The sequence below is a fragment of the Polyodon spathula genome, chromosome 21 (assembly GCF_017654505.1).
Source record: "Polyodon spathula isolate WHYD16114869_AA chromosome 21, ASM1765450v1, whole genome shotgun sequence".
In the NCBI taxonomy this organism is placed as follows: Eukaryota; Metazoa; Chordata; class Actinopteri; order Acipenseriformes; family Polyodontidae; genus Polyodon; species Polyodon spathula.
This window is the reverse complement of record NC_054554.1, coordinates 9,619,319-9,646,634: the sequence shown is the minus strand read 5'-3', so window position 1 is coordinate 9,646,634 and position 27,316 is coordinate 9,619,319. Positions and strand designations below refer to the sequence as shown.

The 27,316-nt window shown below is 37.0% G+C and overlaps 1 protein-coding gene across 2 annotated transcripts; it reads right to left on the bottom strand.

Moving 5' to 3' along the window:
- Positions 1-1,233: 1,233 nt before the first annotated feature.
- Positions 1,234-26,561, bottom strand: LOC121296538 (palmitoyltransferase ZDHHC7-like). Of its 2 annotated transcripts, XM_041222216.1 has the most exons (9): positions 26,387-26,561; positions 20,962-21,053; positions 14,255-14,579; positions 12,834-12,958; positions 12,277-12,373; positions 11,706-11,787; positions 10,643-10,773; positions 8,896-8,950; positions 4,260-4,346 (listed from the first exon to the last, which is right to left on the bottom strand). In XM_041222216.1, exons 3-8 carry the CDS (start codon positions 14,558-14,560, stop codon positions 8,900-8,902), a joined length of 792 nt encoding a protein of 263 aa, XP_041078150.1. In that variant the 5' UTR covers positions 14,561-14,579; positions 20,962-21,053; positions 26,387-26,561; the 3' UTR covers positions 4,260-4,346; positions 8,896-8,899. The 2 variants fall into 2 exon arrangements, with proteins under 2 accessions (XP_041078149.1, XP_041078150.1); XM_041222215.1 differs by lacking the exon at positions 8,896-8,950 and having other exon boundaries at positions 1,234-4,346; positions 26,387-26,556.
- Between the last annotated feature and the right edge of the window lie 755 nt (positions 26,562-27,316).

Below are 27,316 nucleotides of genomic sequence, written 5' to 3'. Positions count from 1 at the left end.
ACATAACATTTGTAAAACCCTGTTAGCACCATTTTATTAACCTATTTTACAAGAAACACTAATGGCAAACAGACAGTTCTGGATACAAAGACATATCTTTGTGATATCTCTTTTTAGTGATTGTGTAAAAATAAGAGACAGTGGATCGGTTTGTCTTCAGGTTAACCATTCCCCTCTTGCATTCCATGGCTCGTTACATTAATAATGCTTCCAGTTTCTCTTACAAAAAAAGTAAATATGTTAATACTTGGGATAGGAACAAGCTTGTCATCACTGTAACACCAAAAAAAGCAGCAATATTTCTTATAAACCTCCACCCCTCAGCCTTTTCCAACACAACCCACAGCTTTACCAGAATTCTAAAGGTCAGGCTCCAATATAACAGACCAACTGAATAAGACAGGACTTACATTTATATGTGTTATAGCAAAAGGAGAAAGTCTTCTTGGGAGAGGTTAGAAAACAATTCAAACCATAGTCACCCAAAGGTACATGCTAACACAATACAGTATCAAAGAGCTTTAGGCCATTTAAAAATCCTGGTTTATCATTAGCATCTGCATTGATTTTATGGAGGCAGAATAGTAGGGGAGGCAAGATAGACAACTATTCTGCCATTGTACTGGAAACTTAGAGTAAGTAGCAGGGTTCCGAAAAATAGTGTTACACATCCACACGTGTTCCTACAACCGTTTAAATAATGTACCTGTCATTTTTCTTTTCATTGTCAACATCCTGACAGCGTTTTACACTTATAAATTTAAAGTCTGTTTCAAAGCTGCTTTTCAAAATGGTCGCTCTAATGCACTGGGGTTTGAAATCTGTCCTCTAAATCCCTGCAGGAAGAAAAAAAAAAAAAAAAAAAACCAAGTACTCTGGCTTTTCTGTTCCGTACCACATCATGGATCGTTATTGCTGATACCTGTTTGACAATGTGGGCAATAATCCTTACACTATCAGTGCACAGCAGCGGACATTTTGAAAAAAGCTTTGAAAACAGACTTTAAAGTGTAAAAAGTTGTCAGGATGTTACAATGAAAAGAAATGACAGGTACCATATTTAAACAGTTGTAGCAACACGTGGGAACCTGTAATGTTGTATTTTTTGGAACCCTGCTATATACTCTTGAAGTCCCTACTAAATTGAATTAATGAAAAAAAATTGAAGTACAATATTTCCAACTCCATTAGGGCAGGCTGGATTTAGAGAATTAACAATGGTGTTTAACGCACTACAACAAATGTACAATTCTTTATTTGCTTACATACATAAAAAAAGATACTGCAACAAACTAGGATATTTTGTAAACAGACTTTTCAAATCCAAGTGATAACATACAACAGGCTTTTTTTTTTTTTTTAGGGGAACGAACAAGCATCCCTCAATTTAATACGATAGTCATCTTGCCAGTCTGCCCAAATACATTTATTGAAATGGTAATATAACAAGTTACATTATGCTTTTCCATATCAGTCCAAAGTTCTGCATAAGCAATTTATTACAGTTGAGGACAACAGTGTATAATGTTATCAAATGATCTACTCAAAATAACTAAAGATCAGTCACACTTCTGTGGCACTTTTTTAAAAATGTAAAAAAAAAAAACTTATGCAAAATTGATTCAACCAGAAGATGCTTCCAATGGGTTACAACTCAAATCTGTAAATGGAGTTGTTTCTTCTTGCTACCTCATAATTTTTTAATGTATTATTTTTATATTTTGTTTAATTTCTGTAAGTCGCTTTAGATAAATTAAATTAACCAGTCCTGCGGTATAATGGTCCGGCTTATAACAAGGTAGCTCTGTTCTGTAATTCTGTTCCTTTTACTACTGAACTTATAAATACAGAATAAACTACAGCGATCATTCTTATTGATACATGTAATAATCAACAGAGGAGGAATACTTTAGAGTTCAGATAAATTCACTTCAATTAAACCTTTAAAAAAATAACTTGAAAACATTTGCTGTCTGGCTTAATGGGCAACCAAATATTAATACAGTTTTCCTCAAACAAAACAGTAGTGATAGCACAGCAATAGGATTTACAGATGATTATATATATATATTATATATATATATATATATATATATATATACACACACACACACACACCCTTTTCTACAAAAATGCTAACTTAAAAAAGCCATAATCATTCAAATGATAAATACTGTATTCTTGAATTCTGACTTATATACATTGTATAGTTCAAATAAGGTGACCAAAAAAATAAAAAAAACATAAATAGTACGCTCATAACAAATTCTAGAAGTATACCAAACCTGACACAGTTGTTCATTTTCTATTAAACAGCAGTAGTAATGCAGGGATGACGAGCATGCACACCACAGTATAGTCTACGGGAATTGCATGATTGTGCAGCATTTGCTTTAAATCGAGAGTACATGAATAAAGTAAGCAATTATCTACTGGTTATTTTGTTCATTCACTTTGCTTGTACATTTTTATGGTCAGACATCATAAAACAGGCATAGTGTGTGCTCTCTGAGGATGGGGGTGGGGTGGGGTACAATTCCACCACTGCACTTGAAATCCAAACTCTGTGACTAGCAATATCTCTTGCTGAGTGTATAAAGTTGATAGCTGTTATGCATTAGGAAACTATTTTTAAAGGTTACCCGATTGTATGCAAATATTACAGTACATAAATTATTTACATGGTTTAATAAAAAAAAAAATGTTGAGCCAGTTATATGTGCCATACAACAGTGAAACTTCGTAGGCAACACAGGCAGCACCTCTTCTGAAGCATGGTACCAGCCGTATCTCACCCATGGGTACTCGTCTGCCACCAAATTTCATCGCTCTGCGGCACACTCTTTTCCTGTGAACTACTCAAATCTTTCTAATCTGCTTTGATTTTGTCTAAATCACTTTGTTTTAAGGACAGGGCTCTGTGCAGCTGTTCTGCTTGACATCATCCAAACAGAAGGAGTCTGCATCAAGTTCCTATACTTCGAGGACAGCATAAAGATGCAATATCTCACATTTTAGCTTGTTTATAAATTAAACTTGTGTCCAATACATATTTTTATAACAAATTATGCCTATTTGCAAAGCCATATTAAACACGTATCTCATCAGGAGATTCTGTTAATTTATTTATGGAGAAAACTAACATTGAGATATAGATAAATATATATAATCCCTCTACCCCCCTCCCATTTTCTGTCTCAGCTGTTGGATGATGACTATAATACGATGTAGCTTTGAAAACTTGCCTGGAAATACTGAAATCAGATACCCAGTCTAAGCCAATACACTACCCTGGAATTAATTCAGTCTGACTCAAACCAAAATGAAACCTGGTAAAACAAATCGGACGCCTAAGCATTGAGGATTGATGTTTTAAAATATATACATGAACGATTACAGAATAAAACACAAACAGCTATAATTAAAGTAATTTAGTACGTCCATTCATAAAATGTGGATGTAATCTGCTAAAACTAGAACTACATCCTTTAAGCCTCAAACACACAATAAAATAAAAATAATAGTGAAACCTCTTGAGCAAGATTTTTTTTTTTTCCAGTATATTAGTGGTTTCCTAACTAGCTCTTTACACAGACACAGTAGCAATCATTACATATTGCAGACCTACAACTGGCCCGAGAACTGTTAATGAGCGAGTCAGCAGCAATGATCCAGGATGATCCAGCACACGAGACCAGTGCCTTTGGCAAACTAGCATCTTTGTTACAGGTGCCTACAGCCCACAATGAACTTCACCAGGGTTATTTTGTCATCTTTTAAGACTGGCCACTTATCAAAAGCAAAGTCTCTTCAAAGCACTGGTTGAGTTCCTTTAGGGTAGACATTAGGACATGTTAAAAAAAAGTCTTCATTTAAAAGTAAAAGCAAAACAGCAATCAAAACGCCAGCAAAAAAAAAAAAGCCAAAAAAAAAATTCCAGCTGTACTGCAATTCAGGTAATCTCATGGAGATCCTGCTCATCCACAAGTATTAAGACTCAGGTCTTGCTGAAGGCAAGCAACAACTAACTAGTCCCAGCTTAAAATACAGATGCAGTCCATAGTAATATTATGTTACATATAGGAGACTGACTGTCTCTGTGTATTTGTACTGTACATGTATAATTATACACATACAGGATATTGGTATATAACAGTGTGTGACGGGGCTCAGACGGAGAACTCTGCTCCTCCTTTTCTTGTCCTGGAATGCAGGTGTCGCAGTCGCAGGCCAGCGAAGGGGTTGATCCAGAGCAGGGAGGGCTGGCCCCCAAACACCGTTCTCATGCCCTCCCAGCGCACCCGCCGCTCCCAGGTGGGCTTCTCGTTCTTCAGCCTTTCGATTTCCTGAAAAGCAAACAAGCGACCTATTAAAACAATGCAAATTACACCGATAATGGTTTCATTCATAACCGAATACCTTCTGCTTGAGTATATACACAGTGGGGCTCGTACATATCGACAACCTGTGGTTTCAGAGAATCAATCATTTAGCTGGTATTGAAGATATTGTTATTAGTTCATTAAATATGTTCTCCTCCACTTACCGGACACATGGTGTGAAAAATGATTTACTGCTATCAATGGAAAGTTGCAACAGTAATGGACGAGGATTTAATTGTCACGTTTGGTGTGAGGAAAACCAGTTTCCTAGCCCTACATCCTGTGTAAGGAGGGTTATCAAATTTCTTTAAAACACACCAATAGTATAATTAGTAAAGAAAGACAAAAGCAGGACTCAATGTGGTTTTGGTTAAGAACAGATTTTTTTATCAGAATAGCCTCCTAAATAAAAAGTAGATCACCATGACCTACATCTGACTTCTACAAAAACTCATCTAGAAGCTTTGAAGAAGTCTGGGGAATATCGTTTTCAGCTCTTCTGAGATCAGAACTGGAGACATTCTGGGCTCTGGACCAAAAACCTTGATTGATCCACACTTATTTAAAAAACAACATTTATTGCATTACAATAGATTGCGACAATACATTAGATTAAAATTACATTTTTAAGTTGGTTAACTATTGTTGGGTTAAGAATTGATGTTAAGAGAATTTCTGAATTATTATGAAGGCAGCTTAAGCATACTGCCTTTTAAAAGGTTGCTTGAACTGCCAAAGACTGTGACAAAGCGTAGCTGTGGATTTCTAACCCACCTAAAAAGCATGCGCCTTTGCAACTTACGTTTTCTTAATGATAAAACACTCAGAGCTTAGCAGGGTTATAACATGAGGAATTATTCTTGTGTAGTTCAAGTAACCGTGCCACCAATGCTACTTATAATAGGAAATACTATGAGCCAATAAGAAAAGTTGGGCAGTGCTAAAATGCACAGTAGCTATTAGGAAAACAGCTCTTTGTCACGGCTGAGCAAAGCCACTGCCATCCAGGTCTTGTTCCTGCAAGATCTAAAATTAGATATTTGCACTTCCATGGCCATAAAGCATGAATAAGTAGACATCTAAGAGCTATGTCGTGTGAAAACATCAAGAATGTATTTACCAATTTGAATTACAATTCAATGACCAGGTATTAATTAAAATGTAATGTGACATTATATCCCCAAGTGGGATAATAACAAAAAATAGTTTCTTTCTTTTACCCATACAACTGTATGTCATTTATCACGCCCCTCTGCTGTCACACATTAGTAATTAAACCTACAATTATTGTAGAAATACGGAAGTCACTTAATAACAGCATTATCATACTGCACCTGCGCACAGAATTACATTCTACTTCTTTCTGTGGGTTTATTTTTTAGCTTTTTTCCAGTATTTTCTCACAAAGATGGACCACTGGGACTACCAAGTTTTGATTCTGTAATAACTTGAGGCTTCAAGACAGCTGATAAATCAACTTACTTTGTGCATCAACTCTTGATAAACAGTTTGAATGCCCAAATCCCAAGTGGCTCAGGATTATGTTGGTCCAATATTGATTTACAATATTATCCCTTTCCTCTCTATCTGTCTTAACCTGGCTCAGAGATTGCCTTGCCAAATCAAGACCGCCTGGCTTTAAGCAGACTTCCTGTTTCTTATTAAAAAGACATTTGAAGCTTACTGTTTGAAGTTGTGGGTTTCATATGAATTGTTTTGGACTTTTTTGTTGTTTTAAAAAACTATATATAAAAAAAAAAAGTTAATACGGTTTAAGACTAAACGACTGGAAAACTGTTTTATTGTTCATTTAAGAACCCATGAAGGCACTAGTTGAAATGGTTGCCTACTTGGTTGTGCTAAGTTTTAACTTTTAATCCAGGATAATGTTTGAGGTTATGGAAGAGTTGTTATTCCTATTCCATTGAAGACCTGACCTCCACACCCTTTCCACACAACATTGCACTACTCCAATAAAAAAAGGACAGCGATCGATTAAATCCATTCATAAAACTACATAAGCATAAATGCATTACAGTATCCTTCTATTGCCTCTGTTTTAGCGCTACAAAGCAATCCCAATCAAATTTCCAATGAGTTTTTATAGACAACATGAATTGTATACACACTTCAGTCTCAATCATTAAAATCTCATTACAAGGCAATGTTTTAATGCTACTGCACTCAGTTCTATACTGCATGCTCCAATTATGTCTCATTTTAACATGGCCTTACAATACATTTGCTTGTTCTAGCAGTACATCTGATCTATAAACAATACACTCACACTCTCTGTATGAATAAGGCTGTTAGATATGATGTTAGTGCACGTTTCCTAGTCTGCATTTGGGACCACAGTCCTTTATTATGAGATTAGGTGCAGCAGGGACAGTGGAAACTTTCTAATATTGCCCCAGCAATGAACTGTACTAGGAGGGAATGTTGGGGTTTGTATATTTCTTGTTCATGAAAGGAGAGGGATAATGGACCCTATTTTCATACTGGTTTAGTTTCATGTTTTCCCCATTTGCTGTTCAATTACATGCATTTTCATATTGCATGTTCCTTAAGCTGTATTGTATAATTTAAACAAGGAGGTATTTTAAACTAGTCAGGCACAGTGCTGGCATATGCCAGGATAGCCAAATTGAGCTGAGCTATGTGGTAATTTCATGATATGGTCAAATATCCACTGAAAACCTAAACAGTCTTTGTTTTGTGACCTGAATCAGATTTCTACCTGCAACACTAAGTATCCAAAAGCACATCCTACAAACTAACCTGAGTCTATATCCATTTACATCTTTCCATTGGCTGCCTTTGAAATAGTGACTTTTTTAGTTTAATATTTTTAAAATAAGTCATTGATTTAGTCACCTCTAACTCTTCTTTCTTCCAAGCTAAAATCGGTCCAGTTCCTTCCTCTCTCCAAAGCCACAATATCATTTCTACAGTATGGGGACCACAACTGAAAGCAGTATTCCAAGTGTCGTCTCACCAGTACATTTCGTAGCAAACCTTCCACTGGTTTGTATGCAACACTTAACATTTTTGTCACTTTTGCTACATTCTGAATCCCTTTATGATTTCCTGATTTGTTGCCTACAGTTTACTACGTATTGTTTTTGTGCGACATCACAGGCACAGAACTCGCAGCACACAAGACTATTTAAAAATGGACTTTATACATTTTGAAAGCTTTACAAGTACCAAACCATATATGAAAATTAGGAAAGTGGCTTTTGTTCCCAGCGCACACAAACCTTACGAATATTTTATCTCCACTTCAGACAATCCTATTTTGGGTAATAAAACTTTATGATGAAAGTTAATGGTGCCAAACATTATAGGCACAGCAGCAATCCTGGCCAAGAAGAAAGACGTAATTTTAACTCAAGCTTGTAATTATTAGCATTATCACTATTATATTGCAATTTCTAAATGCAACTTTCAGTTTGCACTTTACAAATGAGAATTTTTTTTCTCATTTATTTCTCCATATGAAAGGAACCTTTGTTTTTTCACTCTTGATTTAGAAACTTGTCAATCACAAACACACAGAAGTCATGCAGCAGTGGTCTGAATCAATAATTATGCTATCGCTTTGTTAATATTTGATATTGTCCAAGGGCATTGTAGGTAAATGAAGCCTTTTAAGTAGCTTCAATTTTCATTCTCAAAGGTTTTTAAATGTTTCCTTCACTTTGATATGTTTGTAATAATTCACAATGGTTCTTACTGCAATTATTTTTTTAAGTCTTTATTAGGATGCTTTCACCAGAGTACAGAGGTTACGTTTTAGTTCCAGCTGTCTCCCATAGATGAACAGGTATGAACTAGACCAGCCAGTGTCTTTGTAGAAGCTACAGCCAGTGCTACTTTGGCGCAAGATTCCTAATATAAGATACTTTGGCTGATCTAACCTACATTTCATATGTCTGTGGTAGGTAGAACTGAAGAGCAGCTCCAGAACACACACACCACCTTAACAATAACTTCTAAAGTGATTTGAGTAATCTCAGAAAGAACCACCTGAGTGATTTTAAACTAACAGCTCTTTAACTTACTCTCAAGTTTTAAACAATGTTTACAGGCTTAACTGGTGGAACAACTTCTTTAATTATAACAAAAGATAACCGACTTAAATCTGCCGTGTCCTATCTTTAATGTTACATACAAAAAAAAAACAACAACATGCAGCACAGACTGCAGTCTCTAGAATTTGAAAGATTGTCAGAAAGTGGACCTTGTTTACCAGCTAGTTTGTTTACATTTCCAAAGATAGTTTTAGTTGTAGGGACGCAATCTTCCTGCCCACGCTTGAACCTGCTGTCACCAAAAAACTACATTTCTGACATTACTTGCAATGGTTTGCACACAAGCTCTGTTAACATTTTATAGTAAATTAGGTAATAAGGTCATAAATTTAGAGACAACATATGGGACGCTACATCTTTAATTTTATTTAACCTTTTTTTCCCCCCAAACAAATTTGATGTAAACATTAATTTACCATATTAGAGGCACTCAGTCTGCCATCTCTTCCTACGCACCTTGGGAGATGGCATCTGAAATAATTTCAATATAATTTATTTTATTATTATATATATATATATATATATATATATATATATATATATATATATATATATATATATATATATATATTATATAGGGTAGTAGATCCCCCCAAAAAAATCAGTTCTGGGCTTGCCTAACATCTGGGCTTGGCTGCCTAACAATCAGGTTAACACACCACAGGTTTCCTGCAACAAGGACAAAGAGGGTGATTTATGACACACTTTACAGATATGAATTGCCATTAACAAAATAAATAAAAGTTAAATATTATTTAAAACTATGCTCATCTTCATATTAAATTGTCATAATATTTTCCCAAGTAAAAGTACAATTACATGTACACATACGTTAAACCAATAAATTTTATCAGCTGACTAACAAAGCCTAGAAGTGCTAATCATTAAATAATTATCAGGGTTTTTCAAATATCGTTATATGCTTATTTGTGGCTGAAGAGGTCCGAACCCTACTCCCTCACTACAGCAGGTATCAACACATGACTTGGTTGTAAATATAATAACCAAATGGTAAAAAACACACACAAACACATATATATATATATATATATATATATATATACACACACACATATACATATATATATATATAATATATATATATATATATATATATTATATATATATATATATATATATATATATATATATATATATATATATATATATATATATATATATATATATATATATATATATATATAATTTATTTATATATTTGACTTGTTTAAGTAAGTTATTACCTTAGAAACCCATGCTGTAAACATCATCTCTGCAGGTGTTACCTGCACAATGTTACCATTATAAGCAGGTAATCCCCTTTGAATTTCTGATTTGCTTTCTGAACCATCGCAGAACTGGACGATGCCACACAGAGCCCTGCTACACGCAGCAGTTGAATCGTCTGGTTCACATAGAGACATTGTGGACACTGGATTTCAATAGGGGAGGCAGCGTGTGTCTTTACAGCTGAAAGTAGCTTTGTGTTTTAACAGATTTTTTTTTTATTGATTTCTCACCTGCTCAAAGTGTAAGCAAAAAGTCATGCAACATCCAGTAATGGTGTCCTTTTTCCTTTTTAGGCAACAAATGTTAGATCGTGTTCAACACTCATTTCAGGCATGCTGAAACACGTTTGCGAGAACAAGGAAAACCATTGGAGAATTTAGTACCATAAATGTAATAATCCCTGTACAACTTATTGCCCACCTTGTATTGAATGGAATAAGGAAGTCTGTCAATACAAGACACTTGGGATTGTACATGTAGGTTCAAAGACAGCTCAGTGAGGTAAAGACAGAAGGACAAAAGAGAGCTCAATACTGGAGCAACAGAACCCACACTGCTCAGAATGATTGCAAACATGGGAATGGGAACATTAAAAAAAAAAAAAAAAACAACAACAACAACAACAACAACAACAACAACACACACACTAAAAATGACATTTGGAGCTATTTAACTAGCAGGAGTTGTTCACAAAACTTTAAAGACTGAATTAATTCCTCTTACCTTCATTACAAACACAAAGAAGTCAGCCAAGCAAGAGATTTAGTGAATAGGACCCAATGTAACAAGCCAAGGAACTATGTTGTAGTGTAAAACAGTGGGGATAGTGGGACAGTGCAGCTTTAAAAAGAGAAGCGGACACGATGGACATACCGTTTCGTCATTGCAGATGGAGTGGATTTGAGTTCCGAACATCACAGCTGTGAAGGTGAGAAAGAGCAGCGCCTCCAGGCACAGGAAGATCAGCAGGATCACTGCTGCAGGGGGGGAGAAGTCGCTGCATTCTGGAGGCAAACCAAACAGAGGGACAGCCATTGTATTAATACGGGTACAACTGCAGCAGTCTATTCTGTATTGTCAACAATAAAGAAATGCTACACAGAATCATTCATAAATCAGGGTTACTACTTCTTTCCAAGGTCCATTTTCGTTTGAAGGGTTAAATTAACTGTGCACCTCCACATTCTTATGGTCTAGACCTACCCAAGACACTGACTGAAAGATGTTGCCCTAACCTTAAAAGGGTTATAGCTAACAAAATACTTTAACAACCTCTTTCATTATTTCACGTGGAGAGAGACATTATCTTTGTCCCTTCAACTTATTACCTGCCATCAACCAGTCAGATGTTTTCACCAGCGACTCACATGCTCTGCGGTCAGTATCGTGGTTTGAAACGAAAACATAGCTGAAATTAAACTCTAACAGTCAACCTGATATTACAGAACTCTGAACTTTCTTTATCCTGTATAGTACCTGGTAAAACTTCATTTTTTTTTTTTTTATGAGAATGGTACTCACAAAAATACATATTTCAGACCTATCTAGCGAATGGAAATACACAACAGTATTGTTAATGGAATATCTATACTTACACAGCAACAGCAAGACTGAATACAAAGTGTCACATGCCAAGATGACTCAAACCGGTTCTTTGACAATTCAAGCAGTACAGAATGTCAAAGACGTGCGATCAGGAATCAATATAAATATCTGGCTTAAAGTAGTAACTATTTGTACTCGGCCAACAATATTGGGTTGGTTGATCATTTTCAAAATCTGTTTCCGTTTAAAGCAATTCAAGAGGCATATCCATGCAGCTGGTATTTTAAAGCCTGAACAGCACCACTACAAAAACCCCGCTTGTAAAAATGCCACCGAACTCTGCCACCAAGTATCTCTGGAGCTGACAAAGATGACCAGGTCAGACACTCACCAGTCCACTGGTCTTTGACACAGGTGAAAAACTGAAAGCCGGCTAAGATGAGGGCATGAGCAGAGATGATTGATATATACATCTGCAGAAAGAAACACAAAACCTGAGACAGAGATCTGAGCGTCCTCCACGAGAAACAACAAAATAATAGTACTAATAAAAAACAGAACAGCTTCTGATCTGCCCATCAATGGCAAAGCACACATTTCAATAATCAGATACTGTGAGCAAAACAAATGTATTATTGTAAATAAATAAATAAAACATAAATAAATCAATGAATAAATACAATTACTGCTTCATGAGCAAACTGATGGAAGGCAGAAGTAGATTAAATTGAAATATAACTGTAGCGGCTATTAGAACGAACCCACCTGGATAGTGTTGTATTAAGGATTGAAACTAGTTCATATTAAATACAGGGTTATATGCAATTGTTTCAAAGACATTGAAAAATACTTCCAGTCAAAACATTTGTAATTTAATTTAAGAAGTATTTCTAAGTTCAGCACGGTTGGGTGTTTAGTAGTTATGGATGTTACATATAAGTAATAAGCTAAGAAGTACTTACTGTGAAGAGTACAAAGAATTTCTGATTGTTTTCCCCAACGCAGTTGTTTACCCAGGGACAGTGGTGATCCATCTTTCGAATACATCTCTTGCAAATACTGTTGGAGAGAAAGCAAATTCCAATAAGTAAAATATATAAATCAACCCATCTCACCCGTGTTGTCTCATGAGCCATTTGGGCTAGGGATGCTTAATATTTCTCTTTCACTATTTAACTCTTTCCAAACTAAGTTAATGTAACAAGAAAACTTTGACAACTAAGGGATAGTTTAAGTGTCCTATGTCTATATCTATCTACATATTAGATTCAGTGGAGTCACGGCAGTGTTTCAAGAGTTGTGTTTGAAATACATTTCCCTTAAACCGAGTTATTTCACTTTTTCAATACATGAATGGAAAGCTCAGAAAACCCAATAGCGTGTTCTATAATGCTTACCGATCAGCTGGCTCAATGTAGTTTTGTTTAGTATTCTGTGTTTAGTCTGTTTATCAACCAGGTCCAATATGCTCCTGGTGAATCTGCAGGTGAGGGACAGTGAGATTCTTGTTTTTCTTTACCTGCAGTGGTGTGCCCTCTCAGGTTTTATACTGCAGCACTTGGGGCACTTGTAAATGACCTCTCCTGGCTTTAGCTGCAGGCTCTCCATGTACTCTTTAGTGGCATTCCCCTTTGGCACAGCTCCCTGGAAGAGAATTAAACAGATAATACAAGGAGCACAGTGAGCAGGAGTAGAAAACAAGCCTGATCTCTTCCACATCAGAGAGGTCTTAAAATGAGAACCATAGTCTTTTTTTCACTGTACCAGGAGAAGAGTTTTCTCTTAGATTAGAACAACAGTTTCATGTTATTTTTTATGTTTATTGCTTACCAGGAAAAGAAAAAGGTTAAATACATTTTTGTGGTTGGTGTTCTGTTAGCTTTTCAGATTTTTCAAATACCAAACTTAAAACTGCTGCTTCCTGATAACCACCAAAGTAAAGCCTTAAAGAGCCAGCCTTCATATACAAAGCATGGTACTGTACATGAACAACGTGAACATCCCTTATTACTGTAAAATAAGAAATGTGTATCACTCCTTTAATGAAGAGTTTATATTTAGCTGGCTTGGTAAGTGTTCATTGCACCCATACCAGTGTATAGCTTGCTTTGCAGTAATTGAATCTTTTCTAATACCTGTGGTATTAGCCATAATGGTATTGTCATTTGTATTGCTTAAAGTAGTACTGGGATAAACAAGAACTAAATGAAAACTGAACTGCTTTAAGAATTTTTGATTTTTCGTGAAGCATTTTTTACTTCAACAAATTGCCCAGATCTGTGTAATGCAATTTCAAGTGTCTGCAAGCATCTTACTCAGTAGAAAAGCAGCACCAAACAGGTATGCAGATTAGAAATGAGTGAAAACTGAAATTTTACAGGTCTTCCTCATCAGAGTCCAGCTATTCTTTCATAAAGGAAGTAGCACTGTACATTAGCATATTTATGTTAAATCCATTAAAATAATTTGCAATAAGTTGGTTCCTTGTCTCTGTCATTTTCGAAAGTTGGCATGTCTGAGTACAAGGCATTGGGTGCTACTCCGTTAACGGTTGCTTGAAAGTCATCTTTAGCTTTGTCTCTGCCTGTTGGCAGGAATCTTGGCCACAAAAAGATTAAGTATAGCAATTTTTGCTGCCAAAACTCCCATGTTGTTAGTTGCTGGGAGATACAGTATGCATACGGTAATAGAGACATGTATGTGTACATGTGTAAATAAAATTTTAAAAAAATACACAACATGCCAGCTATTTTTAAATTGTCAGCAAAGCACCAATATGTAAAAAAAAAAAAAAAAGTCACTATTTAGATGTGGGGCAAAATTTATTTCAGGAAACCATATCTTAATTACATTGACTAAGACATGGTTTAATGGTTGCACTGGTTTTGCTGTATGAGAAGAAAGCACTCAAATTTCCTATACTCTCATACAGTTACTTACAGGGTCTGTCAGCATTGTCCGGAGGTGGGACGTGAGGGCTAGCACTGCCAGGAAGTTGAAAGCGACTCCATTGATCAAGGCGTACCAAAAGCTCTTGGAAGGCAACAGCATGACAAAAGTCACCACAAAGTCTGCGTATAGGACCAGGAACCAGGTGATGAACGCACAGACCAAGCCACAGCCGTCCCGGATGAACCAGACCCGGTCAGGCAGCTCGCTCTCGGAGGACGGCCCATCAAAGTCCTCCTCATTGTTGAGAAGAGGGTGGTGCTCCACATCCCGGAGCCGATGACCTGAAGACGGCATTGTCCCTCACTGCTGCCTGCTGCAATTCCAATGTTACACTTGTTACAAGTTAAATTACCTACATTAAGAGCACAGTTCTAACAGCTAATACTGATAAGGCTTGATACATCCTGACAACTCCCAGTTGCAGACTGAATTGTCTTGTTAAAGATTGAACTGAAGCGGTGTCAACCCCAAGCTGGATACTGGTACAAGATCAATTGCTGGAATTGTAGCATCACTCAGAAGACCAACATTTAGGAATCACTGATGAAGAAATCAACAGAAAGACTACAGACTCAAAGAGCAAGCAAATAAAATAATATGTGTTCAGTATTGGCACTGCTAGTGTAACACGGCGATCCAGTGACCACGCAGAGTGCAAGCAAGTGTGTTAACCACTATGCAAAAGAGCTAGGCTTGTCTGAATTAGTGGTTATAGAGCTTTTAACCTTACCTCATTTCTATAACCAACCAACAAACCAATTACTTTTTTCACACCCAATAGAAAAACCAACAATGGTTAAGCTGCAGGTTAATAGGCAGTATCCATCATATTGATGTATTTATCGGCTAACTGCAAAAACCCATCTTCACAAAATTGTGCAAAGTATAGGAAAAGTCATAAATAGTGAGAAAGAAAGTAAACAAAACTTGACGGGGTTCTGGGACTCTAAGTATTTATATCCACTATAGAGCCAGGCAGCTGGGATTGCTATGTATAAAAAGTGGTTGATTAAATACTTTTAGTGAAGGTTACAGGAAGTACAGGAATACTGTGATAATGTCATCTTTAAAAGTATTTTTCTCATCTCCCAACAGCAATAGAAACATTTGTACAGGTCTCTTATTTTAACGTTGGTCACGTTTTCCCCAGTCTAAAAACACAGGAAGCGAGCTCAAACAGGAAACAGTGTTCATCCTCAAACTGAGTGAGCTTGTATCTGGGTCAAATCTTGAAAATGAAAACCTGATTTCTTGTGAGATAGTTGCTGTACCGACTCTAGGCATGTCCTGGCCACTGTGGTTTACAGATACCCAAATGAGCTTGCCATCACCCTCCTTCTGACTCAATACGTCTTCCCATAAAGATCAGTTCAACAATTAACCACACAAGCTACACTAATTTACACTCAATCTACAAGACCAGTGCTAATTCGGGGTTAGTAAAACCAGCTTCACGGGACATAAATAACTGCTTTAAACCATGACATCCATGGTGTGTAGATTACCATCTTATGGCTAACAAAGGTGTTCATTGCCAGTCTATCCAGGTTCACCAATCCTGGACATCCATTTGTACCCCAAGAACACTGGCGGGAGATTGGCGAAGGTGGAGGGAGGGCGCGGAGATAAATAGGAGGGCATGCCTGAGTGCAGTTTCGTTTTACACGCAGTGTTACAATATGCTATTTAAGGAAAATCATATTTTTCTAAATAGTGTACTGTTTATTAGAAGGGGGCGCAGTAAAAAAAGTTTGGGAACCCCTGCTCTAATAGCTCAGTCCTGCAGATGTCAGTGACATAAAATAAATGGGTCACAGTGACCTACAGTCACAATATGGGGAATAACTAGCCCAGGCAATAAAGAGGTGCGAAATGATGCTGCCCAAGACACAGCTCAAATCAAAGTGTGAAATCTGTTCACTGTTCATACAGAGGATTTTCAGAACCAGTGCTTGGTGAAACCAGGTTGGTTGTCTCAAGAGATTAAAAAAAAAAAAAAAAAAAACAGCCCCCTACATACACGACCAGAAAAGGCTAATCGTTACACAGCGACTTCCGCAACAGATCGTCCTCCCCAGGAAGCGTCTGGGTAAGTTTTAATTGCCTTAACCCTATTTTTATCCCTGGCAGACAGTAAAATTAATTTCTTTTTGCCCGAGGCATACTGAAGGCTTAGTAGTGGGACTTGCAAATAAAACTAGAACGGCACACTGCACACTAAAATATGTACAGCAATTTCATTCTGTGCCAGGAGTAGTAATGCAACAGTTAATCAGATTAAATGAATAACTGCAGTGATTGCATTAAAGTTGATACCTTTTTTAGGACCGATATGGAAGTTGAAAGTGGTTTTGCCTGTTTTGGTTCATATATACCTTAAGTGCGCACATCCAATAAATCAGCAACTCTCCAAATACTTTAAGATGCCTTTTTCTAAATTGAAAAGACTTTTGTACAAGAAGTTGCAGGAGGACAGGTTAGTTACACGTCACTGTATCAGCTGTACTTGGAGGTTACACATGATTCAACCGACTATAGCTGTTGGGATACAGTATACATCACTATATTTTCTTTGCATGGGAACACATTTTAGGCTACAGGGGGTGTTTAAAAAGTCACCAAGATGAGTGCAACATAAATGAACAGTACATTAGCGAAGGGAACTGCATTTTTTCATACTCATACCAAGCTTTATATTCAAAGAGTATCTGTTTATATATCTTCCTGATGCTGTACTGTAGGTAGACAGCAAGAATGTGTCTGTTTACAGACTGCTAGTGTAAAAAGAAGGCTTCAAAGAGGGAGGAAACTTGCATGCCTGCAGATTCATGTAACAGAGGGAATATACACAAACAGGAAAGCCAACAAGGTTTGCAAAGTTGTGCACACAGGAAGGACTATGGAAGAATAGTCACTATCTACCCAGTAATTATATTTAGGTATATAGCTGATCATAACTGTGGAACACTGCATTATTGCATGTATGTTTGTCTTTGACAGGGACATGCAGAGACAGCCAAGACTTTTTTTAGACATTCTTCCACTTAAAAGTTGTCATATAGCACTTGGGTCCTGGTAATAAAAACAAATGGCTTCTTGTTTCAACAATATCACTATAGAACTATCAATAGCATTAAGCATTTTATAAACTTCAATTTAATCTTCTGTTTACTATATTCTATGCCGGAGAGGTCAGACTTAAATTCATAGCTCATTCCACAAGGACTGTAACTAGGCAATCAAATGTGTTAACATGATGAATTAATATGCCACACAGGGTTTAATTTCAGTGAAGTTGATGTGGCACAGTAATGACCAGTTATCAAAATATATCTCAAATTAAAAATGATCTACAAATGTAATTTTTAAAGCAATCCGATTTTCTTCCTTCAAATGCTGAAGCAAAAATGACATGTGTGCAATACAATACATGTGCTTAACAGATGAATTTAGGGAATAGCAGATGTTGGAAAAAAGAAAATTGCTGTCCTGTTTTTTACTTTGTAATTACAGCTGTTAACAGGTATCTGAAACAAATTACCAAAACAAGTTTTATGCCACTCTGTACAATAAAAGCATACCTTCCAGGGGCTAGAATTTTCCATTGCATAGCAGTTCCATGATGCATTCCTGGTTTTACTAGGAGTTCAATAAGACCTCTGTCTGTGCTTGTTACCTACACACTGTGACTAATCAAGCATGTAAATCTGGAATGGGTGAAACTGCTAAGCAATAAGAGTTTTATTTCCACCCCGGCTTTTCAAAACACCAGGTTATCAGAACGAAATGTGTTGCCAAAGGAGATGAGATAATCGAGTGTCTGCTGTATCTTCCCTGTTGACTGATTAAACCACAGTCTTTACATATCCACTTCCAACATACAATCTCCTGAAGCCCAATGTGCCCTGAACAGGCTGCCAGTCACGCCCATGCAACGTCAGCTTCTATTTACTATCTAGGGAGTTCTGCTAGATTAGCATATTTTTCTTTTTAAACTACTATGTCAGCTCTTTTTGTGAAAGCAAAAACCATCAATAACATGCTTAATTGACTGCTGACGCTGGCAGATCCCATGGCTTAAATTAGCTAAAAATAAATAAATAGTAATTAAAAAAAACGCTCATAACACAGGACTATCTATACTGTACTTCTATCTTTGGCAGAGTCAATGTGTTACGGTTCTTCCTTGTTGTCAATGGTATGCATGGAAAATGAAGGTGATTTGTTTTGATTTAATAGCTCCCTCACCCCTTCTCGTTTTTCTTCACTAGAATTTTCCCTCTGACCTAAAGACTCGTCACTGGAATTAAAAATGCTGTGTGTATTTACCCACCAGCTACAAAGGAGCCCAGCAAAGCAGCTCACACAGTGTAAACCACAAGGAACCAGTGCTAAAATTAAAGGAATTCCAAACATTGCGCACCAGCGTCCCCTGTAGTCTGGCTGGGCGCCTGCGGGCTTGCCTGTAAATGGCCGGAGCTGCGTTATCCTTCGACGCTGTAGCTCTGAGGTGGCTGCATGGTGAGTCTGCAGTGTGAAAAAAAGTGGTCGGCTGACAGCACATGCTTCGGAGGAGAGCGCGTTTTCGTCTTTGCAGCTCTCGAGTCAGTGCAGGAGTTGTAGCGGTGAGCCAAGCTTACACCCCCCCCCCCCCCCCACCCAAAAAACGAACTGGCTATTCTAAATTGGGAGGGGGAAAAAAAAAAGGAATTGGCGACTCCTAAATAAATAAATAAAAAAAGATTATAAAATAAAAATGAAAGTTAAAGATGTACTTCTGTTTACAGCTTTCCTACTCTTCCCAAACAGCACCATGTCTGTGTTCATTCATTATACTATTATATAAAATGGCCAGTTTTGTAAGAAATTTATGTTTTATGAAACATGTATTTTCATTTTAAAATATGAAAACTTGTGCAACTGTAGTTTAAAAAATCCCTGTTTGCAAACCACTCTTTTAGATTGTCTTGCACTTCCGGGACTCTAGAATTTGTCCCTAACCCTGCACTGTATTCCTTCCTGTCAATACTCATGCAAACGGAACCAACCCCCACCCCCCTCAAATAAACAGACAGTTTGTTAAGCTCCCTTTTATGACGATCCTAATGGCAGAAGGCTCAGCTCCAGTTTCGATTGTTCAATATACCGAATTGTACGACCCACTGCAATGCAATATCACTCATTGTGTGCCCAGTAGAAACATAGACAGCAGAAAACGGTTGTCCCTTGATCAGTTCTGTAGCGGCAGTTTAATATAGACTGCCATTATTAGACACCAAGGCTATAATACATAAGAACATAAGAAAGTTTACAAAACGAGAGGAGGCCATTCGGCCCATCTTGCTCATTTGGTTGTTAGTAGCTTATTGATCCCAGAATCTCATCAAGCAGCTTCTTGAAGGATCCCAGGATGTCAGCTTCGACAACATTACTGAAGAGTTGGTTTCAGACCCTCACGATTCTCTGTGTAAAATAGTGCTTTCTATTTTCTGTTCTGAATGCCCCTTTGTCTAATCTCCATTTGTGACCCCTGGTCCTTGTTTCTTTTTTCAGGTCGAAAAAGTCCCTTGGGTTGACATTGTCAGAAGAAACTGAAGCTTAACTAAATGCAAATATTAGTATTTCATGACCAATAGTACCAGTTTGAGAGAGTGGTACATTTTCTGCTTTACAGTGGATAGCGTCTGATAACAAGTGATATGTGCACTTTGTGTGTCTGTTAAAATGGCCCTATTCTCTTTAAAAGACTGTTAAAGCACTTGCAGACACATGCTAATCTAGAATTACATTAAGTGAAACATGTATTGATTTTCTGTAGGAAAAAACAAAACAAAACTGTAGCATTCATTTCTGCAACAGCTGCTGCTTCGCAGTGGTCTTTATGGCAGCTTTTCAGGGTTACAAGCCCAGGCAACAAAGAAATACAAGAAAGGGGTTGTTTAGTTTTGCAAAAGCGCAACTTGTGAGGCATAGTACTGGAACAATCCCTAATATATTGACACATGATGCTCTCCATTGTGGAATAAGAGCAGAAAGATGAGGAGAGGGAATACAATTGTTTTAATGGTATTACAAGCCATGTCAACATTGGATCCGATCACAGTACCCTTATAAAAGTTAACCATGATAAATGTACTGATAATTTAGAAGTTTTCCCATGTTAATACTATTAATTTATTATGGTTTTCCATGTTTTTTTTTTTTTTTTTTTTTTTTTTTTAAATGCTTTACTACACCTCTCAGAATTTTATAATTTTTACCTACGCTTTACCATACTTTCACTATGCTTTATTACACTTTGCTAGGCTTTTTTACATGGGAGACATTTATAAATCTGGCTGCCACCTTGTACATAAATAATGTTTTCTAATTCTAATCGCAGTTAATTTCTTCACTGGAAATGCCAACAGAATTCTTTTTAATTTATTTATTTTTAAGCTAAGAAAAGTTTGAGATAAATATCTGGATACTTGTAACAGCTTTAGTCAGGAACAGCTACAGAATGACAGCCTGTATCCCGAGTAAACAGAAAGGGAAGTTCTAAGTATTTTGCAGATACAATTTTCAATGGAAATTTTACTCATATTTGTGGTTTTCTAAAATATTATAATAATTTTATAAATATTATTAAAAAAAAATATGATATTGTTGCCGATATATAGGCTAGGCTTTTTGCGTCAGCTCCAATAACTTACCTTTCTACATCAACGGTATGTCGCCATAGTGTCCTTGTAGCAGGGCTCTTTATTCTGGCGAGTTCTACAGCACTGGATTCAGAACAGGGGATCTAGAGAAACAGAGAGACTCATTAGGACAGGAAAGTGTGTCAATCTCTTGTCTTATTCGTAACTTTAAAAAGACTCAATCTGAAGATATACAGTCAAAAACAAACTTAGTACTGCAATTAATTTTGTGAAACATTTTATTATAAAAATGCAATGATAAACTTTTCGTACAAAATCCCTTCTCAGTCCCACACAAATAGCCAAATGGAAAATATGAGAAGCACATTAAGGGATAGATGTACTAATATGGGCCAGTCGCTGTACAAACATATCGCAATTTGCATTTTCTTTCCGACAATTCACAAAGTGCACATTTTGTCATATGTACCATAATTAACGGAGAGCCAATATCTTAGCGAGATCTCTAGCAAGGGTTGTGCAACATTTTTTTCAAATAAAATATCGGCAGTTGAGTTGTGGTTTGCTGCAGCAAAGGGTGCCCGAAGAATAAAGTCTACACATGCAAGGGTGCAAGAATCAAAATAACATTATTTTTGTAAATGCAAAATCATCTGTACAATGCACTCTGTTCCGTATTCATTTGACCTATTTCAATACTGTTATATATAAAAAATGAAAGGCAGTTTAATCCCTTTAGATTCTACAGTGGGGCCCCAACATTCACCTCCAAAATTTTTTTCACAATCATACAGTAGCCTCTCGCTAAACCGGACATGTTTGTCCGACATAAGGAGGTGTTGGGTTTAAAAACAATACAATAAAATCACACGCACGCATTCATTTACAGTTCTCTATGTATTTGAAATACAAATTGTGCTGAAATACTAATGTGTTTTGGGTATGCTGCACATTACATTATGTAAAGATATATATCTGTACAGTAGTAAAATCAAATGAATACCTAGCGAACTTTTTTGTACTGATAACACAAAATAAATCATGCTGCTGCATTGTACACATTGGTGTACAATGCGAATAAAAGATTATGATGGTTTTAGGGTTTTTTATTTTAACTATTATTATTTTTAATTTGGTCTACTTAGTAGCCTAGAGAATTAACACACAATAGATCATGATTATACAGATGGCATATGTGTGCAGTCTATTACTCCCAACACGCTGGGAAAACCAGAAATGTCATAGAAATGTGTTTTCAAGGCTTGCAAGTACACCCTGACTTCAGTGAAAATTAGGTGCTTGGGTGTTCGTCGCAAATACATTGAGCACAACTGGCAACACACAAGAAAAAGCAGACTAGGAAATGCCAGCAACAACTATGACTGTTTAAAATATGATTTCAAAAGTTCTTAATAAACTGATACAATTGTGTCGCAATTGCCCGCAGCGTTAGTACATCATTACAATATTTCCGATCCCTCATTTGCACCCTGTTTCTGAGAATTTCTGCAGGAATGCCCAGAATTACATATTCATTTAAGGCTAAAGCGCAAATAAGAACTGCGGCTGCAAAGCATTAGTTGTTTAATAAATTTCACAGTACACTTCCTTTTGGTTTGCAATGACTGCAACAGATACAACGCTTTAGTACATCTACCCCTAAGTATGCTTCCAAACCACTACATTAAAACCAAATCTGAAAAACAAGTGGGATTTGCTACAAAGGCTGGATTATTCATCATCAATTCTTTCTAATGGCACGTCATGTTTTTTTTTTGGTGCGAGTACGGTTACTGCATCAGCACTCTGCATTTTAAATACTGCTTTGTCAACTACTCTGCACAACATGCAACTAAACCCATAGCTGCATCTATTCTATTATCAGATGTGTTTAAGTTTGAGGTAGTTAGTAATGCTTCCATTATCAGTGCAGGTCATGTGCAGAGGGGATGCTACACTAGTTCCTCTGGTCTCATTCAGAAGGGAGTGCTATCACCAAGGTGACACTCTGCTGCCTTTGGGTTCACAGCAGAGCACTTCCAGCATGCATCTGCCTGTACCGAGGCCTAAACCAACACTCCCCATTGAGCAGTACTTATTAGTGTTTGTTTGTATTACAGCTGGATGGGCTGGTTTGCATTATGAACCTTGTGGGCTTTTCTTTTGTATTTAATAACTGCCTGCCTTATTTAATTGAGCATGGTAAACATCTGAATATTTATAAGCACTGTCAGGTCTCAAGTGTATGTGATATCATAAGGACATCATGGATATAAATATCAGATTACGGGGAAATACTGTATAACACGCACACTCATCATCAGCTTTGAATGAGTGTTCTTTCTTACAAAACACTATAACAATAAGGCCAAGTTGGCAACCAGCATCAACCATCCAACAGCACACACTGTTTTGGACAAGGTAGACTTCCACTAGAGCAAGAATAAAAAAAAAAAAAAACTCTTTGCAGTTTTGGCAAATATTTTTAAGTGCAATAGAGTAAACTGTATAAGACAAGAAACAATCCAAATTTGAATAAACAACGAGGCCTGATGAGTCTTCTATTTGAGAATTTGGAGCATTCATCACAAGAGTCACTAAACAAATCATTATATTATAATGTACCCTGAAAAGGACCTTAACTCGCTTAACAGCACAAAACCCCCCCCCAAAAAACAGTATAAAAGCAATTAATTGTATCCTTTACAGCCTAGGCTTTTTCGGCCTGTCATATGTGTTGAATTTATATGTCCCAGGTGTTTTGAAATAATAGCTTAAAGTCTGTAGAAAATGCTAATACACAACAGACTTCCACTTATTATGTAAACACATAGAACCATCCTTGCCTCAGGGAAATTGTATACTGCGTCACACCCTTTTTCTTATCAAGCGCTGTAAAACAACAGGTACCATTCCCTGCCATGGTACTGTAAACATAATTCACAGTATAAATAATCTCCTGGCCTACAAAGAATGCAGGAAACAGTGCTCAGGTGGGATACGTGTTGCGCATTTTATCCCCCGCAGGACACTTGCTTAAAACATTTCTTGGTACCTCTGAATAGATATCTAATCAGTTCTTCATGTGATTTTAATGACCAAGCAGTCTCACAAGTACATGGTACACCAAATTTTTCACTGAATAACAGAAACGTTACCCAGAAGTTCTGCATCGTATATCATTTAGAGAACCACTTCACCTGTGGAACACCTCGTTTAATCAAATTACTTTCGATGTATTTGAAGGAAAAAATAATACAGTAGCCTCTGCGTATAGGAACACTTCCGAAGAGAACACTTCAGCTAAGAGAACACCCTTGTGGTGAAACAGATTTTTCCCCCATTGTAAATGCTCTGGCTAAAGGAAAAGGAACTTAACTTAAAAGAACATCTTTTTGGCACTGCTAGAGATTCGTTCAGAAAGGATACAGCACCATTTAGTAACCTGACAACTCATTACCATCAAACTTAAATTCAATTGGTTTATTCAATCTTTTCAAGTGTGACTTGTCATCGCGAGAGTGTCTTGAAGCACACCGATTGGTTTATTCAATCTTTCCAGAACCGTGCACATCATTGCCTCGTTTTGTATTCCGATTTCCACGAGTGCATCTCGTCGCTGCAGACTGTCATGCAAACCAACGGAGGGACGCACCGCTGTTTCTCTTGCTACAAAAAGTTGGAAATTGTTCGAGCTCCTGAAAAAAAACGCAGAGCAATTTGATGTTTTCCGTTCTGGCGACTTGCTTTACCACTCTGTTAAATAATTTTGTCCATGTCTTGAACATGTCTTATTCATTATTAATCTTGAGCTGCTGCATTTTTTTAATATGTGTAAGGGTGCCGTGTAAATTCAGTTTTGTTAGTTTATTAATGTTAGTTTGTCTGTTACTTTATTAACACTTCTTGCTTTTCTCTTACTTATTCTGTTCTTTTCATATGCATCATGACAAGTAATACATATTTATGTATCTATGGATTTATATTGGTGTCTGGTGGTCAACTGCATCTTCCACTTCCACTAAGAGAACACTTCTCTTGCCTAACGAGGGATGTTCTCTTAGCCGGAGACTACTGTACCCCACAACCCAGGCAGCTCAGATTTAAGTAGTATAACAATGCTATTGAGGACAATTTTATAATCCTTTGTTTTATTGTGATTGTAAAACTGTTGTGTACTGAATACTGTCTCACTTGGGTAAGCCTGCACCTAGGTGTCACAGAGCTGAGGTTTGAACAGTTGACCCCACACAGACCGGAGATGGAAATGAGATTCCTATTGTAGAGCATTTTGATCTATTTCAGGTTTTACTACGAGCAGCATTAGCCGGTGTACAGGTAACAAATCTCAGGTATGTCTTATTCAACTCATAGTAAAAACAGGAATGGATCAAACAATGATGCAAGGAGAGTCTTATTTCCATCCCTGCAGACTAATGCAGACTCATACTAGCAATCAATATTGTAAAAAGCGCAAAAATAACTGTTTTTAAAATAGAAAATGTATTCCAATTTCACATGCATCTTTAAAGAGTTACAGTGTACATTAAGTTAACGGTTTACTACATTATTGCTTGGTTAGCCAGTCTCTATTTTCGACTGTATATAACTTTGGCTGTAACAAATCCATAGTGCCACTATGTCACTACTCCTGAAACACTGTACTTGTGCATCAGCCACCTGTCAACGTACCGCAATTCACCAGCCATCTACCATACCAGGCTGTCACCAAAAAGAAACAATGTAAAAAGTTACAATGTATTTGCCAAGACGTTTGGGTTTAGCGGCACTCACAAATAAAACAATATACAGCACGACAGCAATAAATACGCGTTCAGTTTCCAGCACTTTTAACCGTTTACTTAGGTAATAGACCTCCGCTTTTCGTACTCAGACCTTGACATTACAAAGTAAATCAAGCTTAGAAGATTAAACCGAACACACCCTTTCAGCAAGTCCAAATGCATTATTTGGCCAAAGAATCTTTAAAGAGAATTACAGATCACATAAGAGTACAGCACTCAGATCTTTTTTGGGTACCCCCTCAGAATGTCACAATCGGTTAATGATCCCTCCTGTATGTACTGTAGATACCATCCGTTTTCAATTCTAAAACAGCACGTAACAGCTACATCTTTATAAATAATATCTGGCGACAGATTCATTTGGTCGGTCTGACGATTTAAAAAAAAATGAGGTGGGGGGGTGGTGGTGTTAATAAAAAAAACAACAGTCAGCGTTTTGTATTTACTAATCATATTTAAAAAGCCACTGAACTAAACTTCAGTCATGCAATCAAACATTGATTTAGTTCAGTGCGAATTTAGAAATGTTATGCGTGTTCAAATACAGTGAGCAGTGTGTAGCACTAGATTACTGCAACCTAAATTAATAATTAACATGTGTACATTTATCAGAAATATTATATCATACTACCATAAGATCACGTTTCAACTGAATATAATATCTCACTTACCGTATAATGCTGGTTTCAACGGTGTTCTTATTTCAGTTGTTTAAAATAAATTGACACACGATTTGATTCGGTCTATTGCAGTCTCCCCCATTGTATACCCACTCGCGCGATACACCACTTCCGGAGTTCTCTTCGGCTTTCCTCGGAATTCGTAAAGCAAGAGTCGGGTTGACCCGGAATTATCCGGAAACTCTGAGTTACTGCCCTGGAAGAAACAAAAGTAAGTTTGGGTGTGACACAGGCCCGTTTTTTGGGATGGAACCGCATAACAGTCTCGCGTTTTCATTGGTCCTTGTCTGTCACAGGAACATTTCGTCACACGAGTGGGAAAGAGGGCAGGCATTTTGAGAGAGAGAGCTGCTTTCAATTGAAATGTAATGTGGTACTTGCTGTACTAATGTAACAAACTATTTGTTATTACTTTGTGTGAATGATAATGTTATGCATGAATGTAAGAATTAGATTCCATTCTTGGTGTACTTTTTTTCTTTCAAATAGCAGACATCTACAATCGCTTGCGCGATATATTTCGCATCCTCAGTTTGTGGACCATCTTCACCAGCATAGCCACACTTTTCCTTCACCATCGCAATGGCCATTTCTTTGGGGCCGGCGTAATATTCAATGCAGTGGAGGGGGGTCAAGTGTAATGCGGGACTTATAGTAAAAATGATGTACTATTGGCTAGTAAGCATAGACCATCACTGTCAGAAGGCAGGGTTCATATTTTGAAAAGATCATGAGAACACTATGGGAAAATACTAAGGAGCTCACTACAGAGGACATAAAACCCACCGTTTCTCAGCTAAACCCCCCTACGTGCAACCCTGCGTGTACTCTTAAACGACTTTAAGATTGCCCTTTCTTATAAAGCGCCACCACTTGCTTCAATTCTTCAAGTGCTCATGCGTAAAATTCTGATCTCATTTT